At 34.3% G+C, this 14,157-nt stretch overlaps 3 protein-coding genes across 3 annotated transcripts; 2 read left to right on the forward strand and 1 right to left on the reverse strand.

The window, feature by feature from the left end:
* Nucleotides 1-602: 602 nt before the first annotated feature.
* LOC123902651 (cysteine and histidine-rich domain-containing protein RAR1) lies at nucleotides 603-4,158 on the reverse strand. The gene is made up of 6 exons (XM_045952431.1): nucleotides 3,856-4,158; nucleotides 2,799-2,801; nucleotides 2,612-2,694; nucleotides 1,568-1,731; nucleotides 1,207-1,448; nucleotides 603-1,112 (listed from the first exon to the last, which is right to left on the reverse strand). Exons 1-6 carry the CDS (start codon nucleotides 3,955-3,957, stop codon nucleotides 1,017-1,019), a joined length of 690 nt encoding a protein of 229 aa, XP_045808387.1. The 5' UTR covers nucleotides 3,958-4,158; the 3' UTR covers nucleotides 603-1,016.
* A 5,355-nt stretch (nucleotides 4,159-9,513) lies between these two features.
* LOC123902697 (xyloglucan galactosyltransferase XLT2-like) lies at nucleotides 9,514-11,683 on the forward strand. The gene has a single exon (XM_045952484.1). It carries the CDS (start codon nucleotides 9,905-9,907, stop codon nucleotides 11,444-11,446), a length of 1,542 nt encoding a protein of 513 aa, XP_045808440.1. The 5' UTR covers nucleotides 9,514-9,904; the 3' UTR covers nucleotides 11,447-11,683.
* Nucleotides 11,684-12,238: 555 nt separating this feature from the next.
* On the forward strand, nucleotides 12,239-13,785 carry LOC123902698 (xyloglucan galactosyltransferase XLT2-like). The gene has a single exon (XM_045952485.1). The coding sequence runs from the start codon at nucleotides 12,277-12,279 to the stop codon at nucleotides 13,738-13,740; it is 1,464 nt and encodes a 487-aa protein (XP_045808441.1). The 5' UTR covers nucleotides 12,239-12,276; the 3' UTR covers nucleotides 13,741-13,785.
* The last annotated feature ends 372 nt before the right edge of the window (nucleotides 13,786-14,157 follow it).

The following is a 14,157-nucleotide window of genomic DNA, read 5'->3' on the forward strand; positions in this document are numbered from 1 at the left end:
GAAACAAAGTAAAAGTACTTCCTCCGTCCCAAAATATAAGCAAACGTAGGTCAACAAAAGTGGATGTTTTGGTCTAAATCTTTAACCAAATATATCAAGTTTTTTTGACTCATTTTTACTTATATTTTAGGACAGAGGGAGTACATACATTTTGAAAATTCGATTTCAAAACACATAAAATCTATGTTCCAGGAACTAAATCCTTAACTTTATTTTACTCCTATTTTGTTAGACTTTGAAAATTCATTTATGTTAAGTTCATGAAATAATTCAGCATTCCCAAATTTATAGATGAAGCCAACAAGGACTATCCTCACATCATCCCTAACCATGACCTTAGCCTCCTGGCATGGATGGAACCAGACTGTACAAAACAACTGGAAAATATCACATAAAATATCTTTTTCTTTGTTATTGAACACTTTTCTTGAACAGTTTCTTAAAATATAAAATCATATGATGAGAACAACGGAATCATGGTACGTCACCGTAATTTTGACATAAATTACATTTGAAACTTCAAAGTATCACCTGAGATTTTTTCAAATTCATCACTCGTACACTTTTATTTTGGCACACAATTTGCAGTTAAGAAGTTAAGGTTGAATAATGAAGTCCCCAATTAACAAGGACAATATCTGCTTATATATATATAAAAAAAAAGGACAATATCTTTAAAACCAAAACAAACATGTTCGATGTTCGAAACCATGGTACATTTTCCAGATTAAGTCCAAACTGATCATGCAAAAGAAGATTGTGAAATTCAATAAACACATGACAACAAATTCACATCCTACAGGACCTACACCATCACAGCAATTTCATGGAGTGACTTCTTAAGGTTAACTATAGAGCTTGACCAATTGAAATGGGATGAGGGACATAAATTTAAAGGGGGTTATGTTATTCTAATTAATGACAAATTAATTTATCAGTCAACAGCACCTTTTCCATTTCGATAAAAGAAAACATCGACTGCAGATAGAGAACCTCTTTATTGGTATCTTCGCCAATCAGGACACTGGATCGGCATTATGCCATCCCTTTGCGCAAGGAGGAATGGTTATAAACTCGTCAAATTCTTTTACATGAACATCACAGCACTTCCACTGCAAGATAATATGGAAATGAAAATCATAAGTCAGAGACATATCACAACTACAAAATATAGTAAGAATATTCAGTGGAATATATAATACTAACCCCTCTCATCCGGTCGTGAAAAACAGCAGGGCCAGGATGGTAACTGCAAGCAGTTTCATGATTATCTTTTTCCTTGAAAGTTTGACCGCATCCTTTATTTTTGCATACTTGCGGCTCATTTATACCAACTATCTTTTTAGGAAGTTTTGGAACCTCAAGGCTTGAATTGTTTTCTGCAGATGCATCTCCAGCAAGATTTACAGGTTTCTCTTCAACAATAGTTACAGGTTTGCTTTGTGAACCTAAAAAATAGATGAATTGTAGAAGAGAAATTAACTTGGGAAGCATGATTTAGGGATTACACAAAAATAAATGGAACTTAAGAGTTAAGACAGTGCCAAAAGCTGTTACACATGATTACCATGATCTGAGCAAAAGAAACCCTGCCGACACCTAGAACAAGAGTCCTTCATCGATGGATAGCCATTGGTTGAGGGAGCTGCAGCTGCAGTTGGAGGGGGCACGGGCTTTTTCTTAGCCGGTGCAATTACTTGCTTCTCTGTCGTATGTTTTCCCTTCTTACACCTTCATTATAAAGAAAGTTTTAATCAATAAATGCATGGCATTTTTAAATGATATGAAAAGGAATAGACAAGTGTGATTATTTCTCGAGTAAAATACACTTTCCTCTCCTAAGAAAATCTTGATTTACACTAGCCTCCCTTTTAATTCTAATAAAACCTACACTCTCCATATTTCATTTTTGGGGGTCAAGTAGCCTAACAGATAGAAATTCCACCCTTAATGTGAATAAGTGGGATGTCCCGGATTCGAATCCCAGCCCCTGCATATATAATGCAAGGTCCCTACCAACTGAGCTAAGCTCACGGGGACACCTACACTCTCCATCTTTAAGAGATGAATATATATTACGTTTTACACCATGTTGATGTAAGTGATCCTTTTACAGGTGGTGAACATATACAAACAAGCCTCACAATAATCTATTGCGTGCAACTGTCAAAGTCACTGGTAACTAATTTTAAGACATGAGAAGTACATTCAAGATATGAATTGATAGTGTAGAATGGATGCATAAAAAGGAAAGTCACAATGATTAGAGATTTTGAATATAGTCCATTGTTCTTGAAATAGATAAGTCAGTAAAGACTAGACTCATAAGTGATTTTTGTAGATGTGAACTAGTAGAAACCAACCCAGGCATACGTGGAAAATAAAGTCTACGATATTTAGTGCAAAACATCCATACTCTACAATGCAAATTTTGACTAGCCATTTTTATGGCTCGACTTTCTCCATAAGAAGAAACCGACTCTATGTTCTATCAATACATTCTCATAAAAATGGACCCTTAATTGACCAGTTAACTACAGACCAAATCCTATTTATTCTAAATTCGAATTTCTAAAACAGAGAAAAAGAACATATGGGTGAGATCTCTTACCCTGGAATTTGTAAAAATAAGCTGAAATCGTGACTTTTTTTCTTGCAGCAACTCCATGCTTTCATCCCATCATGAAATACAGGCTGGAAAATAAAGAAGAGTTATTTATGATCAATTGTAAAAGTCATATCTGATCATTGTCCAAAAGAAAAAATGTGAAGAAATAGATTAATAGGATTGGACTTACTCCCTGAATAAATCAAGATGCCCCCACAGGCCACAACAAATCCAAGCCCCAAACATGCCAAAAGGAAAGCGAATTGGTAAGATTCCACAACAGTCATGAATGATAAATCAACAAAATAATATAAACTCACAAAGAATGACAAGTTGGTTATTATCGACAGGTCAAAACTAACAACTCACAAAGAAAGCAAATTGTTTTTTTATTGGGCATGGAATCATTGATAATTTCCTAATATTGGATTCTAGCTCACAAATTCAAAGAACACAAAAAAATACTACACTAGTTATGGCACACTTATGGCACCAAGTGTCCTTCCCAACACATGTTGATTATAAATCTCTTTCTAAATTCACGAATCTATATTATATGGTCTATACATGTCCAGTTTCAAACGCAACTGAATTGAGTACAACCATCGGCAGCCCAACATATTTTTAGGCCTAAAGTGAACTATGACATAAAGCCTGATTAACCAAGAAAGGGTTAACAGAAAAAACAAGGGACTTAAAAAAATGAGACAGGAATCAAACTTCTTTCTTAACCGAAAAACAAGTAATTGGCAATGATAACCAATAAGCTAGGGTAACTAATGATGCAAGTTTTATAGTAATTAATTTTGTTTACCAAGGCAAGGGCAAAAAACAATGAGATTGATTTTTTTGCAGCTTAATTAATTCAATTGTCATCGTCATAAATCATAATCATAAGACAACAAATCACCCCCTAGCTCATATAAACTTGGGCAGAAGCTATTACATAAATTAATGATTCCATGGATCTAAAGTACTACTACTGTAACTGTCTTATGGGATCCTTGGTCAAACATCATGTGTGAGTATAACATAACATAACATAACATAACATGATATACTAGGTCAAAATCATAAGCCCAACAAAAACAAGATATTTAAATTGAATCCACATAAATAACAAATTTTGAACTCTACCGATTAAAAAAAAAACAATTTTGAACTCTACCCAATTTACAAAAACATAATTTATTTCAAGAACAATAACGATCAAGTTTAGATATCATAAAAAAAGTGAGAGAAATTACCGAATCATGGTATTGACAGGAACCATCGAGATTGTCGTCTTCGGTGAACATAGCATCGCAACCAATCCTTTGGCATCGAAGTTTAACAACTGTGTTCTCCATGGATTCAGGGGGGGCAATTGGAATTGAATGGAATCAACAGGAGAAGATTAGAGGAGTTTAAAGTGGAACACGAGTTTGAATGTTGTTAAGATGAAAGACAGAAAAAGGACAGATAGTTTGAGAGAAGAGAAGAAGGTTAGGGTGTCAGTGGCCGCTTTATTATGTCTTCGCGTCAAACTTTATGTTTTATTTTTAGGAGATTTTGGGCCAGTTTATTATTTATAGTACAATACAACAATCATATCTTTTTTTTAGATAGGATATAAATATAATGTAGATACTAATAAGATTTGGCCAAAAAAAAAGGATAATCTTTTTTGTTTTTATTTTTTTAATAATAAAAAAAGTTATCTTTTGATGTATACATGATAATTTTATCATACCGATATTTTATTATATGATTTTTTTTTTGTAATTTTTACTAATAATTATTTTATTTTACTTTTATTGTTAAAAAATTAAATATTTTATGGTTCAATTTTTTTTTAAAATATTTTACTTTTATATATTACTAGCGGGCCAGACATACGCGTTTCGCGCCATTATGTGTCTAACTTATGCTAAAATAACATGTCTTATGTTATGGTAAATTTGTTAATAAAAAAATTTTGTTGCTAAAAAAAAGATGTGTCTTATGTTACGGTGAATTTGTTAATAATTTTTTTCTTTTGCTACTAAAAAAATCAAGAGTATTGTTGGTATTATTAAAAGTCGACACAAAAACTTTGGTATTATTGATAGAATAAATTAGTAAATTATTTTCTTATTATATCTTGCTTGCTGGTTTTTAGTACAATTCAAATTGGCACGTCTTGTGCTGAGAAGACTTATTATATATATATATATATATATATATATATATATATATATATATATATATATATATAATTTTGGTTTTTTCAAAAAAAAATTGAGGATAGTAATTTGAATTAGAGAGACATGAGAATTGGATTTGGTGCTGTAGATTTTTTTTTTTGCAGTCATTTAATAGCCGTCCGATCACGATCGGTTTTTTAAATCATGACTGTCCGATCTTGATCGGACGACTATAAATACCACGACTGTACAGAAAATGTGATTGCTTGGAATCACGGTCCAGATACATAATATGATAACTTTCGAAATTAACTTTATCACAATTTGTTGTCTCACTAAAGACTGGATTAAGATTAGAGATGACAAAATAGGTAGAGCTCGTTGGATCGACCCGTTTAGTCCACTAATTTTGGCGAGGAGGATTGGAATTTTGAACCATTAGTAGTTGGACCACCCCGCTCCACACCGTTTGTAATAGAAACCTATTGTCACTAATCTTCTCCTGTCCTTCTTCTTAACGTTGTGCTGCTCAATAGTTTAACTCAAAAATTTATACATTAAAACCAAATATAAAATCACCCACTATATTTTTTTTGTCAAAAAAAGTATAAATCTCTGTATATTTTATTTTTCATTGACCATTTTAAACCTTTACACAAAATATTACTATAAGCTTTTATAGTAAAGTGAGTGAAAATAATGAAATATTATGAGAGGGGAAGTAAAAGGAAATTGGAGAAAGGAAAGATTGTTTTTGGGAAACATTTTGTACTAGACCCAATTCCCTTGGTTTAATTATACTATTTTCTTCTAAAAAAGCAAACCAAACAATAGCCCCGAAGCTTCCGCTTCCACAGTGGTGGTAATTTTGTAAACCTTCATAAGTACGTAGTAGTTTGTTGCTAGTCATTCCTTTTCCATGATTGAAAGTACCTAATATAGTATGACGCAACGCAATATAATGATATGATTCATGTGTTATGTCGGAAACTTCGGTGGATTTTATTTGAGCTTCAAAGTTGTGGCCATGACACAACTTATCCTGTCTCGCCGCAACACATTCATTGCCAAACCATGTTGTGTATATTTTTGTCCCATTCACTTCACTTCTCTCCCTACCTGATATGTAATAATTGGAAATCTATGTTTTTTTTTTTTCTTTCTACAGAATACTTCGAAATATGGAACATATTTAAATATTCCTTATTGACCTAACGAGAAGAGTGATCGCGTCCGGGGTTGTTCCGTTCAAGTCCCGATGAAGTAGAGGGGGTTATGTAACTACAGGCGCTCCGACGCTTAAGTTAGTGAGAGTGAGGCAAAATTTTTCTATCGTGAGTGAATACATACCTTGTGAGGATTGTGAAAGTTGTATATATAGCCCCGAGCGCTGGGCCAAGACATTTGATGACATTTATGACCATCAAGTGACTGCCGGAAAACGGTTGAAGAGTAATGATGAGCAGTTAATACTCATCTTCCGGTGGTCAGACATTACAGTGCGCGGAGACACCGTGGCTGTTGACCAGAGTTGGTCTTCGTTGATTGTTCTTTACTTAGGCCTTGCTCGATGGTCCAAGGGGAAATTTCCCTCAACTATCAGACTCTAAGGCCAGTCCAGATATATTCGTAGTAATGAATTATATATATTTTTGGTACGAAAGAGGGTCAAGACCCGTAGTAATGATATAAAATCACTCGTCAAGAAAAAATAAACATAATTAGTCCAAAAAGAGTTTCAATTAGCTACAAGGATTAACTGAAAAGGGAAACAAAATTTGAAAAAACAAAAGTCTTTAAACCCAACATTCAAATTCAAACCATGACTTAGTGAAAAAATCTGCACCTAATTAGCTGACAATTATCCGTGTTGAATAACTCGAAAGAGAGAAACCTAGTCTTATATTAGAAATATTTGATTTTAAAAATATAACTTGGACCAAACCAGTTTTATATCAGAAATCAGTTTTTTATTCAAAAAAAAAATTAGAAATCTATATGATTATTATTCACGGTATAAAAAAGCAAACTACACGATTATGTTCGTTACAAAACAAGTTTTATCTTAAGAGATAAAAAAGAGGTAGAGAATTCACATTGATGAATCAGGGGAAGAAATGCTTTGAGTTGGAGGTCGAAATCCGAGCACGAAGATGACCGACGATGCAAAAAGAGGTGTCTGCAGATAACTTTCTGACACCCAAGATATGAGCTTGTCGTGAAGGTAGAAGTTAGAATAATGCATATCTTATGAGGTTTGTGAAAATTATATACTATAGCCCAATAAATATGACATTCAGTTTGATTCTGCCTAAAATTCTGGCACAAAACAAATTCGTTTACAAAATTTTGTTAGTAATATGACTAATGTCTATGGTTTTTATCACGAGTCACTTTATATTTTTCACTTGGTTTTATAATGAAATACCTTGAATAATTATTCTCAAAAACAAAATAATTTTTTTATTAAGATTATAATTATAATTTCTAATATACTACTAGTAGTTTTTTGGAAGCACGAATTAAAAAAATAGTTTTTGTAGACTAGTGGCTTCCATGGTCCAACAAGGGACAGATGGGTCACCGACGATGTCTGAGGCCTCATCTCATCGCTACGCTACGCACTGTTTTGTTGCCATATCACCCGCTGCACCTATCAATACAGCTTGAATTCAACTTTTTTTTGGTCATTTCAATACAGCTTCATGGCCACTGGGGCATTACTAACTTACAGCTATTATTTTATTATTACTATGGTCCACATTTTTATCCATTTAATAATGTTTAAATTTTATTATATTTAATTTAAATATTGTTAAGAAAAACATTCATTTTAATTCACGAGTTTAATTATTGTGTACAGTCAGTCTAATTTTTTTACACATATATCCAATGACGCGTTGCCACATCATTTAATGAATGTGACATATCATGTGTTTTTAATTATCATACATGATGCGTCGATATATTATTGGACACACACGGTGGATATAATTAAAGTCTTAATTCAAATATCACCAAAAAAATGTCATGTAGGTGCAAATCTCACATCGAGTACCATAAAAGTTTACGTGTTCAAATTTACAATACTCCTTTTATATTTTTGTGTGAATTATATATGAATTTAATTTTTATGCATTGTTAGTACAAAATTATTTTGCACATGCGTTCAATAATATAATGACACATCACGTATGGTAATTAAAAATACATGATGTGTCACATTCATTAAATGATATGGCAACACGTCATTAGATGTACGTGTAAAATTTTTTTACACTGACGGTACACAACAATTAAACTCTAATGTATAATATATATATATATATATATATTGAATGGCGTGTGAATTTTATATTATATTTGAAGAACAAAATATTACTTTTTAAATTACTTATTATAAGTTCAAATGTATAAAGAAAATAATTTTTTTTGTGAACAATATATACCTTTAGGCCATTAAATTTATTAGACAATCTTTATCATCATATTCATCTGACATTGTGGCATGATTACACGAGTCTCTTTTTTAATTTTTTTTACGGAAAGAATGTTATTTCATTCATCACAATAGAAGAATATAAGATGAATGTAAAAAAAAAAAGAGAAGAATATAAGATAAAACCAATCAAATATGTGGATACTAACATTATGGACAACTTGATTTGTTTGTCTCCTTGTAAAATTTATTTTAAAATTTGAAAATAGTCTTATAGCTAGCAAATTCTCGATTAATTGATTACTATCTAAGTCTCTACTAATCTACTTTCACTTTATCTATTGCTTTTTGGTTGCCATTCCAACATGAACTCATCACATGTACTTAAAAGTTTCTCTAATTTTTCTTCTTTCAATATAGTAATCATGGACCCAATATCCCAACTATTTTCCAATCATATTCTATTTAGTTAATCATAATTTATTTTGTACATTAATTTATTTTACATTTTCATTCAATTAAAATATCTTATGATTTACAAGTTGTCAATATATTATATATAGTGTCTGGCTTTGTAGTCTTTGCTAGACATAATTCAAATCCTAACTAGAATAGTTATAATAAAACCACCATCAATGTCACTATTTTGTATGTTAGGGTTAAATATATTTTTGGGTCCTATAATTTTTTAAAATTTTCATTTTAGTTCATGAAATTTTTTTCCACACTTTTTAGTCTCTGAAATTTTTTTCGTTGATGTTTTTAATCCATATTTTTGATTCAATTCGTGTATGAAAGCCCAATATCTTTTATGTGCCAATATCAGATCAGATTAATCATATAAATCAAGTAGAACCACAATAAGTGCAAAACTCTTACCCAAGAGATTTTTTTTGGGAATTAATATTTTGGTTCACAAAAAAAATCCCGATAATCCATAATTTAGTCCCAAATAAGTAAAAATAGATAATCCATAATTTAGTCCCAAAATAAGTAAAAATTGATTAAAAATTGCTCTTACCATAATTTAAACACCAACTCTGCCGCACAATTCGCCATGAAAGAAATTTATTAATAATCTGAGCACAATACCTTAATTAGTTTCTCAAAAAATTTAACAAGCTACATTTATAGAATTGAATTCAAATACCGGTTCTCTGGTAATTAGGTTAAATTTAACATGCTACATTTATAGTATTGAATTCAAATTTAATATAATCGGGTCCATATTTTGAAACAAAAATTATATTTCGTCCATATTTGAATAAAAAAATAAATTTTGTATCAAAAGAAAATAAATTATGTGCCTAGAAATTAATTAATCTCATGAAAACTGACTAAAAAATTGACCTGAAAAACCTTAAATTTTTTTGTTTTATATAAGAGCAAACAAAATGAAATTGTAGAACACATGCAGATAAACGACAGAGAGAGCTTATATGAAGGCATAACAGTCGCAACAAATAGAGCCACGCGTCCCTGATTGCACTGATTCCATAAAATACCTTGTCGGTTTCCTGTGCAGCCGGTAAATTTACCAGACACGTGTCAGTTAAATTCTTTATTTTCTCTATCTCCACTACTACAACAACATTCATCACACGAACCCAAAAAGCAAACACTTTTCACCTGCAAAAAATCATCCACCATTATTTCCGGTTCATTTTCGCCGGAAATTCTTTTCCACTTCTCATGCTTCCTAAATCACTTCCCTCGTCACCGAAATCACAACCGTTTAAAATCTCAGATACAAAAACTAAAACCTCTCTTATAGCAATACTTAAATCACTTTTCTCCTTTCAAAATCCTCGCGCATGGATTCTCTTCACCGTTCTCTTCATCCAGATCCTTCTATTTTTCAACCTCCGTAGCTTCCCCACTTCAATTTCACCCCCTCACCACCAATTCCTCACTCACCTCGCCGTAATCCAAACCGCCGCCACTCAAAATGCCACTTTATTAGATTCTGATTCTGATTCTACTCTCAGTCTCACCACTACCACTACCGAAGACGAAGAACAATGCGCCTTCGGCAGGGTTTTTGTCTACGACCTTCCCAAATTCTTCAACCAAGAAATTCTTGATAATTGCGATAATCTCAATCCATGGAGTTCTCGCTGTGATGCTATGTCAAACGATGGATTAGGACAGAGCGCAACCGGACTCGCCGGAATTATACCGGAGAATCTTCTTCCGGCGTGGTACTGGACTGACCAATTTGTTTCAGAAATCATTTTCCATAACCGTATTCTTAACCACAAGTGCAGAACCTTAGAGGCGGAATCGGCTGCGGCGTTCTACATACCATTCTACGCCGGACTCGCAGTGGGAAAGTATTTATGGATGAATACCTCCACAGCAAAAGATCGCGATCATCACTGTGAGATGATGCTGACGTGGCTTCAGGAACAACCTCATTACAAAAATTCCAACGGCTGGGATCACTTTATCACGATGGGACGCATCACATGGGATTTTCGTCGCTCCAAAGATGAAGATTGGGGTTCTAGTTGCATCTACAAGCCAGGGTTAAGAAACATCACGCGCCTTCTCATAGAGCGTAACCCGTGGGACTATTTTGACGTCGGTGTTCCATATCCCACAGGATTCCACCCAGGTTCCTCTTCTGACGTCACTCTATGGCAGAGCTTCGTCCGCGATCGCCGTCGCAATTCGCTTTTCTGCTTTGCCGGAGCTCCACGTCGTGCCTTCAAGAACGATTTCAGAGCAATTCTTTTGAATCAATGTCGTGACTCCGGTGGGTCGTGTCGCACCGTGGACTGCGGCGGGTCACGGTGCGCGAATGGCACAGCGGCAATCACCGAAACCTTTCTCGACTCTGATTTTTGTTTGCAGCCGAGAGGGGATAGTTTTACTCGCCGGTCTATTTTCGATTGTATGATTGCTGGTTCGATTCCAGTTTTTTTCTGGCAGCGAACAGCATACTTACAATATCAGGATTTTTTACCTGATGAACCGGGGAGTTACTCGGTTTATATAGACCGGAATGCCGTTAAAAACGGGACATCCGTGGTAAAAACCGTGCTTGAGAGTTACACGAAAGAAGAGGTGAAAAAAATGAGGGAAAAAGTGATTGAGTACATTCCTAGGTTGGTTTATGCAAAACATAACAAAGGGATTGAGGGTATTAAGGATGCATTTGATTATGCAATTGATGGAGTATTAACAAGGTTCAAGGAACAACTACAACCTGAGTTTCATAAGTGGAAATAAGTTTGAGGTAAAAAGCATTGCACGTTGTTATTAGATTTAGAAAGAAAAATAAAGAATAATGAATAATGAATGATACCACGTTCACATAAATTTAGTAGGTTAGAGTTTTTTTGTCATTTGCTTGTCAAGATCTATTTATTTATATATAGGCTGTACCATATTGATATTGTGATTCTTTTTCCTTTGATGGATTATACATTTATTGATATGATTATCTTGTATAAACTTTGTTGGGGACATGCGTTTTGAACAAATGAAATTATCTCATCTCATTAGTCCACTATTAGTCTACTATGTGATTGTTAAATATTGGATCACATTTTGGTGTTTTATGCAATCATGAAGTCAAGCATAGACAGTTGTTCGATATTTGAGATTGAACTGTTCAAATATTAGATCGACATTTTAAAATAAAAATGAAAATTTGCTAAATCTATTTGTTGAAGAAGCTGCTAAATCTATTTGTGATGAGATAGATAAAAAATTTAGGAGTTTCATAATTCCAATTAAACCCGCCTTGTTTCATCACAAATAGATTTAGCTAATTTGTTTCATCACAAATAAAAACGAAAATTTGCTAAATGTAGATAATTCCAATTAAACCCACCTTAATTCATTGGTTACTGTGTGTAATTCTAAGAAAGGAGGAGGTCTTTGAGACATATGAGAAGTCTCAACATTAGCTTATATGATGAAGGCCTCTCAGCCATGGTTAGGGTGTTTTTGGTTTGAGAGAAAGAAAGAGAGAAAAACTTATTTGTCTTATAGTTTCCGCTTTATCTGTTTTTGGTTTTATAACTTGTTGTTTTGAAAGAAAAATACGGAAATAAATGAATTCTCTTATAGCAATACTTCGACCGCTTTTCTCCTTTCAAAATCCTCGCGCATGGATTCTCTTCACCGTCATGTTCATCCAGATCCTTCTCTTCTTCAACCTCCGTAGCTTCCCCACCTCAATTTCACGCCCTCACCACCAATTTCCTAGTCGCCGCGCCGTAATCCAAACAGCTGCCACTCAAAATGCCATGGTATTGGATTCTTATTCTAAATCTACTCCCACTACCACTACCAACGACGATCAATGCGCCTCCGGTAAGGTTTTTGTCTACGACCTTCCCAAATTCTTCAACCAAGAAATCCTCGATAATTGTGACAATCTCAATCCATGGAGTTCTCGCTGTGATGCTCTATCAAATGACGGATTAGGACAGAGCGCAACCGGACTCGCTGGAATTATCCCGAAAAATCTTCTTCCGGCGTGGTACTGGACAGACCAATTCGTTTTAGAAATCATTTTCCATAAACGTATTCTTAACCACAAGTGCAGAACCTTAGAGCCAGAATCCGCTGCAGCGTTCTACATACCATCCTATGTTGGACTCGCAGTGGGAAAGTATTTATGGATGAACACCTCCACAACAAAAGATTGCGATCATCACTGTGAGATGATGCTGACGTGGCTTCAAGAACAACCATATTACAAAAAATCCAACGGTTGGGACCATTTTATAACAATGGGACGCATCACATGGGATTTTCGTCGCGCCAAAGATGAAGATTGGGGTTCTAGTTGCATCAACAAGCCAGGGTTAAGAAACATCACGCGCCTTATCATAGAGCGTAACCCGTGGGACTATTTCGATGTTGGTGTTCCCTACCCCACTGGATTCCATCCTAATTCCTCTTCTGATGTCACTCTATGGCAGAGCTTTGTCCGCGATCGCCGTCGCACCTCGCTTTTCTGCTTCGTCGGAGCTCCACGTCGTGCCTTCAAGAATGATTTCAGAGCAATTCTATTGAATCAGTGTCGTGACTCCGATGGGTCGTGCCGCATCGTTGATTGCGCTGGGTCACAATGCGCGGATGGCACATCAGCAATCACTGAAACCTTTCTCGACTCTGATTTTTGTTTGCAGCCGAGAGGGGATAGTTTCACGCGCCGGTCTATTTTCGATTGTATGATTGCTGGTTCGATTCCGGTTTTTTTCTGGCGGCGAACCGCATATTTACAATATCAGAATTTTTTACCTAATGAACCGGGGAGTTACTCGGTTTATATAGACCGGAATGCAGTTATAAACGGGACATCGGTGGTAAAAGCCGTGCTCGAGAGTTACACGAAAGAAGAGGTGAAAAAAATGAGGGAAAAAGTGATCGAGTACATTCCTAGGATGGTTTATGCAAAATATAACAAAGGGATTGAGGGTATTAAGGATGCATTTGATTATGCAATTGATGGAGTATTAACAAGGTTCAAGGAACAACTACAACCTGAGTTTCATAAGTGGAAATAAGTTTGAGGTAAATGCATTACACGTTGTTATTAGATTTAGAAAGAAAAATAAAGAATAATTAGAACATCGACCCGTGCGGTGCACGGGTCTAATTAGCCATAAGATATGTAATTATAAATTACGATATGATAATTGCAATAATATAAGGTATATGAAATTTTTTGAGTAAATTTAAACGATAGTTCAAGAATAATTTTGGATAAATATTCATACAAAGGAAGATATATTACATAAGATTTTCTTATAGACCACATTCGAAGTCTTAGTCGTATTTTCGCAGTCATCGTCGATAATTAATATTTTTAATCCTTCTCTAGAAGTAACTCTTGAAATCGCAACATACATCTGACCATGTGAAAACACGTGCGACGAAAAATATATCCCAACATGCTTTAAAGATTGTCCCGGACTCTTATT

Source organism: Trifolium pratense, linkage group LG1 (assembly GCF_020283565.1).
Source record: "Trifolium pratense cultivar HEN17-A07 linkage group LG1, ARS_RC_1.1, whole genome shotgun sequence".
Classification (NCBI taxonomy): Eukaryota; Viridiplantae; Streptophyta; class Magnoliopsida; order Fabales; family Fabaceae; genus Trifolium; species Trifolium pratense.

What these genes read in the sequence shown, in the direction of transcription:
- LOC123902651 (XM_045952431.1), bottom strand. Translation starts at nt 3,957, where the DNA reads ATGGAGAACACAGTTGTTAAACTTCGATGCCAAAGGATTGGTTGCGAT. An exon ending in TTTCTTTTGCTCAGATCATG is followed by an intron (nt 1,449 to 1,567) that starts GTAATCATGTGT and finishes TCTATTTTTTAG; the next exon opens with GTTCACAAAGCAAACCTGTA. An exon ending in TTCACGACCGGATGAGAGGG is followed by an intron (nt 1,113 to 1,206) that starts GTTAGTATTATA and finishes ATTATCTTGCAG; the next exon opens with TGGAAGTGCTGTGATGTTCA.
- LOC123902697 (XM_045952484.1), top strand. Translation starts at nt 9,905, where the DNA reads ATGCTTCCTAAATCACTTCCCTCGTCACCGAAATCACAACCGTTTAAA.
- LOC123902698 (XM_045952485.1), top strand. Translation starts at nt 12,277, where the DNA reads ATGAATTCTCTTATAGCAATACTTCGACCGCTTTTCTCCTTTCAAAAT.